The sequence below is a fragment of the Corvus brachyrhynchos genome, unplaced genomic scaffold (assembly GCF_000691975.1).
Source record: "Corvus brachyrhynchos isolate BGI_N302 unplaced genomic scaffold, ASM69197v1 scaffold83, whole genome shotgun sequence".
Classification (NCBI taxonomy): Eukaryota; Metazoa; Chordata; class Aves; order Passeriformes; family Corvidae; genus Corvus; species Corvus brachyrhynchos.
In genome coordinates this window covers 7,751,066-7,763,382 of record NW_008238464.1, presented here as the reverse complement: position 1 = coordinate 7,763,382, position 12,317 = coordinate 7,751,066, and the positions used below count along the sequence as shown (strand labels likewise).

At 37.8% G+C, this 12,317-nt stretch overlaps 1 protein-coding gene across 5 annotated transcripts in view; it reads left to right on the top strand.

Moving 5' to 3' along the window:
* ARHGEF7 (Rho guanine nucleotide exchange factor 7) overlaps positions 1–12,317 on the top strand; it is a 73,605-nt gene that overhangs the window by 44,346 nt on the left and 16,942 nt on the right. For all 5 annotated transcript variants that reach the window (XM_017737055.1, XM_008635869.2, XM_017737057.1 and 2 more), the window contains 6 exons: positions 584–670; positions 3,471–3,549; positions 4,891–5,030; positions 5,668–5,892; positions 6,929–7,022; positions 9,921–10,010. In XM_017737055.1, the coding sequence (XP_017592544.1) occupies positions 584–670; positions 3,471–3,549; positions 4,891–5,030; positions 5,668–5,892; positions 6,929–7,022; positions 9,921–10,010 (715 nt within the window). The remainder of the gene's footprint in view (positions 1–583; positions 671–3,470; positions 3,550–4,890; positions 5,031–5,667; positions 5,893–6,928; positions 7,023–9,920; positions 10,011–12,317) is intronic.

Sequence of the window (12,317 nt, the reverse complement as noted above, 5' to 3'; positions counted from 1 at the left end):
CACAATGGGTAACTTCATACATGAAATCAGCAAATTAAAACCAGAACAAAGTAATGAGTGCTTTTGTTGAGACTATAGTAATTATTGCTTTGCTTTTTCTACTTTGGGGCATTATCCAGTATTTAAAAATCTGATATCTCCAATTTGAGAGACCGCAGTCTTGATACGACTGTAAGAGTATCCATCTAAATTATATGAAGAAATAGATCCAGTGTGTAATTTTGGTTTTACTGAAGTTGGCCAAATGGTTGTTATCGTATTAAACAAGGTCAGCATTTCACCCAGACTGTACAATTCCTGCTTTGAAATACTAGGCTGTACTCACCAGGAAGAAGTATAGGCATGTGTTAGTAGCACTTTTCTAATAGAAAATAAATAATTCTGTCATCTTCTTCCCTTTTTTTTCTTTTTTTTTTTTTTTATTTTTCTACATTCAATGGAGAGATAGTTTTGCAATGAGCAAATATTTGTGGAGTAATCATGCAGTTATAATGCTGATAGCTTTTAATAATATAAAATAAAAAAATGGGAGAGGGGACTTTGTGATGGTGTATTTACTTTTTCATTTTCTTCTTTTAACAAGGAAAAGAATGAAAGGTATCTTCTTCTCTTCCCTAACATTTTGCTAATGTTGTCTGCCAGCCCAAGAATGAGTGGGTTTATCTATCAGGTAAAGTAATACATTTACATATGTGTAAAAATGTGCTGGGGTTTTTGTTCTTTCCAAATGATATTTCATAGGAAACTTGAAAGGATTATTAAACTTTTGCATTTATAAAGATCAAAGGTAATATCTGCAATAAGAAGTGGTCATCTGTCTTACAATATTCTGGCCTAGAAGCCCAGGGTTTGATTTTCTCTGTAGTTGTGACTATCACTGAGGAGACTTTTTTTTTGTACCTTGTTAGTAGTAGCTGATGAGAGGAAGTATTGGTAGCTTTTTACATCTGTGTAGGAAACCAGTGCTGCTGCATGGGTTTGTTAGTGCTCTTTGACTGCTGCTTGAGCATAGCCCCCTTAAGCTTTCATTAATGTGGATTAGGCTGTTACCATAGTTTTAGATCCATCCACATTAGTGCTTTTATCTTTGAATCAGTGGCACACTTTTTAAATTAATCTTTTAGTTTTTTCTGTTTAATGAGTCGCAGAGTAGAAGTTGCTTTGGGGCTTGCAGACTAGATTCCCTCTGGATGAAGCTGAAGGCATGCTCCAAAAGTATGCTTGATCTGCTCTAAATGTAGGAAAAGATCAAGTACGTGGACTGACATTCAATCCCTGGCCCCAGCCTTGGGCTCCCCAGTGTACCACCACCTGAAATGCATACAATGTGGCACTAGGGACCTTAGCACCAGGTGCTTTGCTTCACAAATCCCTGCTCATAGCTGGTAGACACAGCCTTTGAGCTCTCTCCCAAGTTTCCTATCTGAATACTTGTGGCTTTTGCCCCACAGGCCTGTTCCAGAGGTGGAACAACTGCTGTAGTGCAGGAGTGCCATTTGTCTTGGCTCCCTTGTAGCTCTAGGCTGTGTTTCACAGAAGCACTTGCATCTTGGGTATGAAATTAAACTGTCAAGCTTTATTTTGCCTCTCCTATTGTGTATCACTTGCATTTCTTCCTACCTCCCACCTTATCCTCTAAGTGCACAGCATTTTTCAATAACTAACTAAATAAATAAGCCATTTTCTGATTTGTCTTCAGCTTCTACTCAGAATGGCCACAGCCCCTTCTTAGTGTTCACTCTCCAACCATCTCTTGAAAGCAAAACTCTTAATTTCCTTGTAACCTCATGTGTGATAGTCCCATCACTGAGTACGTCTCAAATTTTAATTGCTACCTATTCACAGCAAGATGAATATTACACTTACTTCATCAGTGTTTGTGTCTGAGACAGTTGCTCAGAGCCCATGTCTAGAGTTTGTAATGTGGGCATCCTGGACATTTTTTCTGAGGTTCACATCTCAGAACTGGGATGGATAAGGGCAGAAGATGATGCGGTTTCTTCAGTCATTCTCAGGGAAATTAGGCCACTGAAGGCATCATCCAACGGAACACCTTCTTGCATTTCTGAATAGCCCAATTGTCAGGCTTCAGATTCTCTGTTTGATATCTACCATGTGAGCTAACGGGAAGAACTTTTAGCAGTGGTAAACTGAAGTCACAAGGAGCAGGGACCATACATCTTAGGAGGGGTGCACAATTTTTTGTGAAAAGAAGGGGAATATAAATGATTCACAATTTCAGTTCAATTTTCTCTGATTTGCTGACTTTGCACTTTTTCTTGCCACGTGGTTCAGATCTCTGTCACCAGTCTTGCCTAGTGTACCCCCATATTCCCTTCCCACACATGTCAGCAGTTCTTGCACATCTCTGTTGTTGTGGTTGTATGCTGTGTTGCCTAGTGTACCCCCATATTCCCTTCCCACACGTCAGCAGTTCTTGCACATCTCTGTTCTTGTGGTTGTATGCTGTATTACTCATGAAGCAGCAAACATGGAAGAAAGGGAAAAGAGCAAATTTTAGCTGCATTGTGTTGTGCACATGGCCACCATGTTTCCTTCAGTGGGGAAGCCGCTACAAGAAAACTCCTCCTTTCTCTTTGGTATCTTGGGCCTGAGCATGCTCTGCGCCTACAGAATACCAAGTGATTTTTCATTTTCAAGCTTCTAAGAAGCCTTTGTCCATTCTGCTGTCATTAGGAAAGAAGAAAACATAAAGTTGGTTTGTATTCTTTTTGCTCTTTTGGAGCCAAAATTCCACAGTACATAGTATTTGTGTGTTCACCAGCATTTGCTGAATAGTGTTTCTGTGCAGGAGAATACAGGATCTCTCTTAAAGAGCTTTTATTGAAGTTTCATTTTCGGTAAAGCCTTTCATCCCAAAAATACTCAATTTTATTTATTCTTCTATGTTTCTAAAGGGTCAAAAAGTTTTCCTAAACTGACTTTTTTTCCCTGTTTGACTGGCTTTAAAATGGCATCTTTGAGGCATTATTAGAGAAATAAATAGTCAGTAAATAATAGATGCATTTATTTAGTGAAATACTCCTTTATAAATTTACTTGTTCTACAGACCTTATTCTGGGAGCTAATCAAACAGTTTGCAAACAAATGTGCTTAAAGAAGAGTCACAATTACCTCCAATCATGTAATATGGATGACCCTGAAGGTCTCAGTTTCAAGAACCTGAGACTGAGCAATGATCACTGTTACATTTGTATGGATTTCGTAGCCTGAATAGGTATCAGCTAGACTTACTGATGTCACAGATGTCATTTGCAGAAGTTGGACATATGGAAAAACTCCCATTGTGAGATGTCTGTATGAATTTTTAAATGTTTTTAAACCCTTTGGGGGGTGTGTGTCAATTTACTGTGAAGGTCTTTGAGAGCTTCAAGTTAGTATTTTCTTTAGTTGGTAAGGTTTTTATGTGTTTTGTATTTAATGCCAATGTTACTTTTTTTTTTTTCAAGGGAAAACTGCCCATGACGGGAATGACTATTACAAAGCTAGAAGACAGTGAAAACCATAAAAATGCATTTGAAATATCAGGTATTGCCCATTAGTATTTTTATTTACTACTTATTCCAGGATATACAGTTTCAAACATCAAATGGTCGCCCTGGACAGAGGAAGAAATTTTTTCGTTGTGAGGGTGACCAAGCACTGGCACAGGGTGCCTGGGGAGATCACTGTCCTTGGAGGTACTGGAAAGCTCTCTGGCCATGACCCCAGGCAACCAGCTCTAGGTGTCTGTGTTGAGCAGTGGGGGGAGTGGGACTTAGAGGTCCCTTACAGACTCAGCCATCCTGTGATTATACAAACTTTGTAACACAGCTGCCCGGAGCCTCGCTTGAAGACTGCTTTTTACTGCTTTCCTTAAGCAGTTCAGGAGCTCTTTGTGTGGGATTCATCCTGGAATTTCTGTATCTTAATGAATGGAGGCAGTAGCCTTGGAGAAGGTCTTTTATAATAAGCAGTTCAAAGTACACTATTTACTGAAAGAATAAGAATTCAAGAGGCTCTGGAAGAGTTTTCTTCTAGAAATTGTCTGCTCTTTCCTGAGAGACCTTTAGCATCTCTGATGTTAATGATTGTTGCCATTATGCTTATATTGGGTCATTTCTATCTGTTTAGTCATTCATTTCATCATGTATGTCCTCAGGTAATTTAAAGGACAGTACAGGGTCTGTATGGTGGAGCTTCATACCTTCATTAATTTCCTGCATCAGTTCTACCTCCAAGCAGGTTGCATTTAAATAAGGCAATTTTCACTGTCTCAAGTATGATATCAATGCCATGAGGTACAGAGGAAAAAATTGTTAATGTTGAGAAAAAACCCCACTTTTTTTTGAGACAGTAGCTATGGAGCTGACCTCAAGGGGAATGTGATGGGTTAAATGGTGTTAAGTGCAGAAATGAAAGTTGTCTTGGGTTGAGATTACATTCCCAAGTGATTTTTGCCTTAGCTTTAATTTTATGCCTTCTTCTGAGAGAAGATTGGTGAAGTCTTATTTTATAACTTTTCCTGTGTTGTAGTGTACAGACTCAAGGATGACATTTTAGGCTATCTGGTGGCTTTACTGGGGAAGATGGAGAAGCATAAGGCTGCTAGATGAGCCTGTCTCCTACTCTTGTCATTTAAGGTTGTGCTTAATTACTAGAGCTGGGAAGAAAAAAGTAGAACTCCTGTGCTTGACTATGAATAAATACATTGAGGCGATGTGTGTCACAACCTGGAAAAGTGGGATGTTGTACTGAAAAAAGGTTTTAAATTTTTGCTTAGTACTGAGAGCGTGTAATGTTTTAGGAAACGTGTCTTTTTTAATCATGTCAGATTGACTAAGTTGTTCTTTTTTCATTTCCTGTGTCTTTCTGATATCTATCACCTAGGAAATATGATTGAAAGGATACTAGTATCTTGTAACAACCAACAAGATTTGCATGAATGGGTGGATCACCTGCAGAAGCAAACCAAAGTCACAACTGTTGGGAATCCCACCATTAAACCTCACTCTGTGCCATCTCACACAGTAAGAAAGAGCTTCTGGGTTGAAGTGAATGAGCAGAATTAGCTTATCTGGCAAATATAACACCATGGAAAGCCTTATTTTTTTAAATTGTTCATTAGTAACAAGAACTGAATGTTGTCACTATAGTTTAATAGGTAAAAAGATCATTCTGTTTTTAATTGTGTGAACAAAGAATAAAATGCTTTAAAACTCAGTGTAATAGTTTAATGGGGTAAAAGAAAGTTCATTATCATTATTTTTTCTATTTTGGCCATCGCCGTCTTATAAGTATACTTGGAACATTAGGTTGTAATTGGTGATGTACTTGACAGGCTGTGGAGAAACAGTAATTTCTTTTGGGTTCTGCATTTGAATTGCTGGATATGAATGGATATAAATTTAGCTCTGCCCTTAGTGGTGAGAGAAGTGGGAGCAGGGTTTCTCGTAGCTGTTCTTTGTTTAGTTTCTGCTCTGTGGTAGACAATAAAAAAATTTTAAGCCTCTTTTTTCCAAAAAATAATTTAGTGTAAAATTTTTCAAAGGCCAGCTATAATAAACAGAAGTGCTATATAGCAAGTGGGATTATTTCACCAGTCCTTGATGACATTGTCTCTGTTATGATAATATGCTTTCTTTGCTTTCCTGTCATGTTTGACAGCTTCCTTCCCACCCAGTGACTCCCTCCAGCAAGCATTCAGACAGCAAGCCAATACCACTGACTCCTGCCTACCACACTCTCCCTCATCCATCACATCATGGGACTCCACACACCACAATAAACTGGGGACCGCTGGAACCTCCGAAAACTCCCAAGCCTTGGAGTCTGAGCTGCCTGCGGCCTGCACCTCCACTACGGCCTTCAGCAGCTCTTTGTTATAAAGAGGTGAGATGCAGCAGCCAAGAAAAAGGACAGCGTGGCAGGCCTTTGATAGGAAGTTTTAAATTTTTTTGTGGTGCCTGTATGTGACTTTCCTTTAATTTTGTAAATCTCCTAAACAACAGGGAAAAAGTGAGAGTTGATCTGCAGTGCAAGATTTGTACTGAGACTTAGTTGCTACAAGAGGTTCTTCTGTTTGGCCGTACCATGTGCTAATTTTGTAATTTAACTTAAAATCCTTTCAGGCTTTCATGTGTAGGCCACTAAATTCACCAATGTATTTAAATTTCAATCATCTTTATAGTGTTTAGCATACAATAACATTAAAAACGCACCTTGATCATCTTTGGTAGGTCCTGCTCAGTCACCTTTTTACTGTCTTGTTCTGTATTTTCACAGATGATGTGTTGTATCCTTAAGGTAAAGGGTAGACCAGCATTTTCCTTTTGTTTCGAAAACTTAGTATTGTTCCTGTAAATTATCATGACCACATTTTGAGCAGAAATGCTGCTGGGTTTGTTGTTTGTTTGTTTGTTTGGGGTTTTTGCTTGTTTGTTGGTTTGTTGTTTTTTTTTTTTTTTCCCTGTAGAGTTCTGTAAAAACAGACCTAAACTTTTACAAATTTTGGCTTTAAAGAGTATACTACCTGCCAAGCTTCCTTGTTAGGTCCTTTTTTTACCTGCTTCCCAGAAGAGAAGTAAAATGGGTTGTCTCTTCAACCGTTCAGGAAAAAGACCTGTGTTAATATATTCCTGCCTCTTCCCTTCTCTCTAGCTCCCATACAGGCTGAATGCCTTTGCACCAGGTTTTATGTGTATTTCTGTTAATAGAACAGATAAAATACTTGACTTTGTGTATAGTTGGAGGAAGGGTAGAGAGGAAATCAGCCAATTCAGGCAAATTGAACATGGCAAAAAATACTAGTAAACTGTATTTTGGTTCTGTTAAAAGGTTTGCAGTTAGTAATTTCGGTATGCATCTTAAAAGTTAAATTTTTGAAGTAATGTGGAGAAGCTCTACTCTTTTTATTTTTCCTGTACAGGATCTCAGTAAAAGCCCTAAAACCATGAAAAAACTGCTTCCCAAACGCAAGCCAGAAAGGAAGCCATCGGATGAAGAGTTTGCACTGAGAAAAAGTAAGAGAGACTTGAACAAGTATCTGCACAATAAAAAGGCTGCAATTAACATCACTTTAAATTCTGTGAGAGTTAGGTGTACAGTGTAAGCAAGTCATCTGGTTTCCTCTCTCATGTCAGGGGAGAGTGGTAGGTATCTCCAGAGGCTGGTTTGTTCTATTCATCTTAGATGCTTATGCTACAATGGCATTAGTTGCATTGTAGAGCTTTATTGATTGCTACTGTGGATGTCTGCTTGTGAAGTGCTATTTCTGTTTGTTACAGAGGGAAGGGAGGTTAACTAGAGAGCCAAGTAAAGTTCAGTAAGGTAAACCTGTCTTTTAGTACTGTAAACAACAATGTGAAGATGCTGTGCCACTCTTGCAGAATGCTTTGTAGCTATGTTTTTAGATTGGTCTTGGTAGGAGCTTCTGTTGTCCTGGTGCTGGAAAGCTGGTTATTGCTGCTTATTTGAAGACAAGTTGCTTCCACAATCACTGCTTCTAGGATCCAACAGTCTTCTCTTATTTCCTATAAATAAAGTCATTTGCTCCTGTCTGTATCTAAACTGCAGATATTTAGGCTGCTTGAAGTCTGAAGAAAAACACTGATCTGAGAGAGACTGATTAATGTACAGAAAGAGAGAGGTCAAAATCTGGATATTGGGATAATTTGAAGTGGAGGGAACATTAATGTTATCAAGCAAACACAGTATTCACTTAGTTGTCAGCGTCACTGTAATTCTTCCTTAGAAATTTGTGTGAATGAATAATCTGATTACTTGTATCAGTAAAAGACAGGGTGGGTTTTTTGTAAGATTTTTGCTGTAGCTTTTGTTTCTCTGTGTCTGTCCTTTGCTCATGGGCTTTTTAAGATAGTCTGTGCCATGAGTGTTCAGTGCATGAAGTGTGTTTTTGTGGCAGCTGTCTCTCACAGGCTTATACAGAGTTGGAGAGAAAAAGCTTTTCCTCAGGGTGCTCTTGGCTTGTTTAAGGTGTTAATCCTGCCAAATGTTCTGTGAATTTCGTGTGGCAGAGGTCAAGGTAGTGAGTAGAATGATTCTCTGTCTGTGGATGTGTGGGTGGATGTTGTAGTTCAGGATGTTTTACCCTTTCAGGAAGGTATCTGCTTAGGAAAGCAAAAGTACTGTAATACAGTATCATTTCAGATGTTGGAGAATGGAGATTTGGTAGTAATGATAGTGATAAAGCCGTCAACTTGCAGGTTTAGCAATTTTTAAAGAACACAGTGGGGAGGAGTTAAGGGTTCTTACCTGGGGGAAAGAAGGGGTCTGTAGCTTGCAAATACATTGTTCTACTCCTTAGTAAATAACTTCCAATAAAAGCTATTTTTTGTAGCTTTAAGTCAAAGAGGTAATGTTACTTACAGAAATTCTTACAGATTCTTGGTATTCATCTTCCCTAATCAGTAATTAGAGGCTTCTGTTAGTGTTCCTTCAACTTTCTCAACTTTTTTCTGAAGCTATTAAAATTTCCCACTGAGGAACTTTTATTGAACTTAAAGCATATTGATAGATAGGTCTGGCTTTTGTTCCTTCCCTTCTCAGGAATCCAGAGGGGCTGTGTTTTGAGAACTGCTGTGTCAAATTAACATTTTAACAGCCAAAACTGAGGTGTTCCAACTGAGTGCTCTCAAAATGCTGTTTCAGAAGTGTAGCATTTGTCCTGCTACTGTAATAATATGGTGCTGCGTTCTAACTATGAAATCCAGTTTTTTTCCTGCTTTGAAAGAGGGATAACTCTTACTTTGGAGTTCCTGCATCTCTTAAACTGTAAGGAAATTATATTTGGTAAAGATAATTTCTGCAATAGCTAGCTTGTCCTGACAAATGTTTGGAAAGTTGGCTTTGTTCTGGTGATAATAAACCACAAAAACCACCACGATGCATTGGCTGGGAGAGAATACAACTAGATTTTGATGTTGAAGGCTGCTCAGATTCGTGTAGCAGGAAATTTTCAAACCTAGTTATTTCACAGGGGGAAAGAGGAAAAATGCTTTTAAAACAGCAAATTATCTTGCCTTGCACATGGACTTCTGGTTCCATCTAAATTAATGGTAGAGGTACCTCTAGATTTCTGGCTGGAATTTCACTCTGTTGCAAGTGAACAGTTTGACAGGATTTTTACTGAGTCACCCAAGGAAAAGATTTGCTGTGGAGCTTTACCTTTTGGAAAATGTTGCCATGTTAAGCTTGAAAAGTTAAATTTTTTCAGTAGTGCTGTTTCTACGTTGAAGTCTGAGTAGTTTAAAGTAGTCACTTTTCACAGATATATGTACATGATAGTGGAAGCTTTCCTACTGCACACTGGACTGAAATAGTACTGAAACTATGCTGTTAATTCTGAGTTTTATTTTCAGTTGTGTGCTGTTGAAAGGGGTAAATCTGATCTTTTTTATATGTATATATGTATACACATACACATGTATAACACACACATATATGTACAAATGACAAAATTTTTCAAGATGTTTTCTGTGAATTAATATTCTGTCTCTTGATTTCTTTGATAAAATAATGAAACAGTATTCATATTGAATTGTTTGTTTATATAATAACTTGAGTATATAGGGGTTTTTCAGTAAAATGACTGCTTTAGAATGAGAGTCCTCACACTTCCAAACACATTCTGCACAACATTAGATGCTCAGAAATTTTTTTGAATGTGGGTGGATACTCTGAATTGAGTTTTTTCTAAGCATTTAAAAATAGTATTTGTCTTATTAAACTGCTACTTTTGTTCATTCAAGTTTGATTTTTCAAATGGTATGATTAAAAGAATTTTAAAGGGTTGATTAGGCTCAACTTTGGACTCAACTGAACTGTACTTATTTACAAAGGCTTTTCTATATTAAGAAACATGCCCATGTTTAAAATTCTGTTTTTCCCATTGATTCTAGGTACAGCTGCTTTAGAAGAAGATGCTCAGATTCTTAAAGTCATTGAAGCATATTGCACAAGTGCCAAAACACGTCAAACACTAAATTCAAGTAAGTTAGAAAGTACTGAAATGGGTAGAAATGGCTAACTAAAACACAAATAAGACAGTTTGCAAAAGAGACTGATGTATATTCTCAGGCCTTTGCAAATAGCAAGTTGGACCTGCAAATAATAATAACCTGTTTCTGGTTTAATATCAATGCCAAGTGTTTATGTATTGGATGCCAAGGGCCATGGTTGGACACTATTATTTTTTCAGTATTTTGAAACAATCCAAAACAACAAAAACCCAAAAGTGACTACTTTTCATGGTTTAAAATTGTACTAGAGCTTCACCAATGAATAAGAGGTGTCTGAACTAAATATAACAGCTAATCAGTATGCTTTTGGATAAATTTCAAGAAGCTGGTAAGTAGGAGGAATGAAGAAGTCATCGTAATTTTGGAGGACTGTATTTTTGTTGTGTTCTGTTCAACAAAGACTTTCTCTATGGAAAAGTAACCTAGACCTATAAAAATGTCTTTAATTTTATTGCCACTAGTTGTTTTTAGTATTAATTAAAAATTTTAACCCCGTCTCATAATTTCAGGAGAAAGTGTTCTCAGCTGTGTGTTGCTTAAAGCCATTTTTAGTTTCTCAGATCAATACCTAGCATATTGAAAACCTGTAACGTGCCTCTGGGGTCCTACTTCATTTAATCCAAATCAAGGTTGCCATGTGGAGTTCCTCTGTATTGTAAGTAAAACGTTGCTCAAAGCAGGGGAGTCCACCAGCATGTGTTCCATTTACACAAGGAAGGAGAAAATGCTGTTGCGTTTGTTCCTTTTTGCACTGTTGAATACAGATTTAATTTGGAGATCCTTGGAACACAGTATAATGATCTTGAAGTACGTGGCTGGTTTTGCTGGAACTAGAAGACTGGACATCATAACTTCTTGTCCACTAAAGCTATTTAAATTTTGCAATATTAATCACTGTTACTGCTGTCTACAGTGCTCTGGGCCTGTTTTGCTTCCAAGCAAAAGCACTTTATGCTGACAGTTGAAGTTTTAAAATGCAATTGCAGACTTAGTTCTTGAATTTTCCTAACATATGTTCACTTGCTGTTGTCACCTTGGAAAAAAACACAGCTACTTTGTGTTCCTGTGTAACTTACAATGGGAATGTGGCAGTTGTATTAATTGTAAAAACTTTTCAAGTAACAGCAAAAGCCTTAATTTTGATTTTTCTGTCTTAATGAACTGCAGATCTCCAAGATCATGAAATTAGCTACTACTATTATTTTTGTACCAGTACTAATCTTTTTTATAGCCCTACAGTCATTACAGTAGTGTGTTTAATTGGCTAAAGGGAATGAATGAGTTCAAAGTTCTGAAGATATATACTGTTGTTCCAAATAAAATCAAATGAGATGGTTGCCGTTTAAACACCTCAACTGTGATCTGTTATTTCCAAGGATAATGTGACAAGAAATGGTTGGGAAAACATTTGCACTTGCACAGTAGTGTGTGTGTGCAGATATGAAATGGATATGATTTTTTTTTTGCTTGCCTATTTTTTCTTTCTATGTATATTTAAGAAATATACATAGTGCTGTGGGTATCATTGCATACATCAGAAGTCAACAGCTTTTATTTGCCCTTAATTGCAGCAAGAAAATTTTTTTATTGATTCGGCACACAGTTGCTTTGTTTGGAAAGCAGTGTTGTCACCTAAGACTAGGTTCCAGAAGGTCCATTTGAAGACTGGAATTGGAAGTGGGGAAAGAACTGATAAAGCTGGAATTGCTTCTGTTGGAGCAGTAGTCAGTGTAGAATAATAGAATGAGAGAGTCGCCTGTCATCTGGGAAGTGCGCTGGTTTTTTTACATACTCCATTCTTACCTCCCTGTTAATATTCTGCCTGTCCCTCACAGCACTCACTGGGCAATTCCCCTACCTTCACCTTAATCTGCTGCTTTTGGCAGTGTTAGTACAGCAGATCTATGGCACCAGTGCAGACTGGTAAGGTGTGGCATTAGAGGTAGCAGAGCAGCAGTTGTTTGGGTGGGAAAGAAGTGGTTGGGTAGATAGATGGAAATGAAAGGGCAGAGTCTGACTTTCTCATGCTTCTTGAACGCTGATCTTATTTTGCATTTCTGCTTCAAATGAAGACTTAATCTTCTGCACTATCACGGGTATGATGGCTCATAACATGGCCACTTACCTGGCTTCAGTCCTTGGATATTGCCAGGCCTTGAAAAATTAAACAATTGTCCTTACTATGTTTGACCAACTACCCTAGAGATCTGAAAGTATTTAACTGGGAGGAAGGACTCAGGTGTGTAGGAAGAGATGTGTGAGGGGTCAGAATGGGCT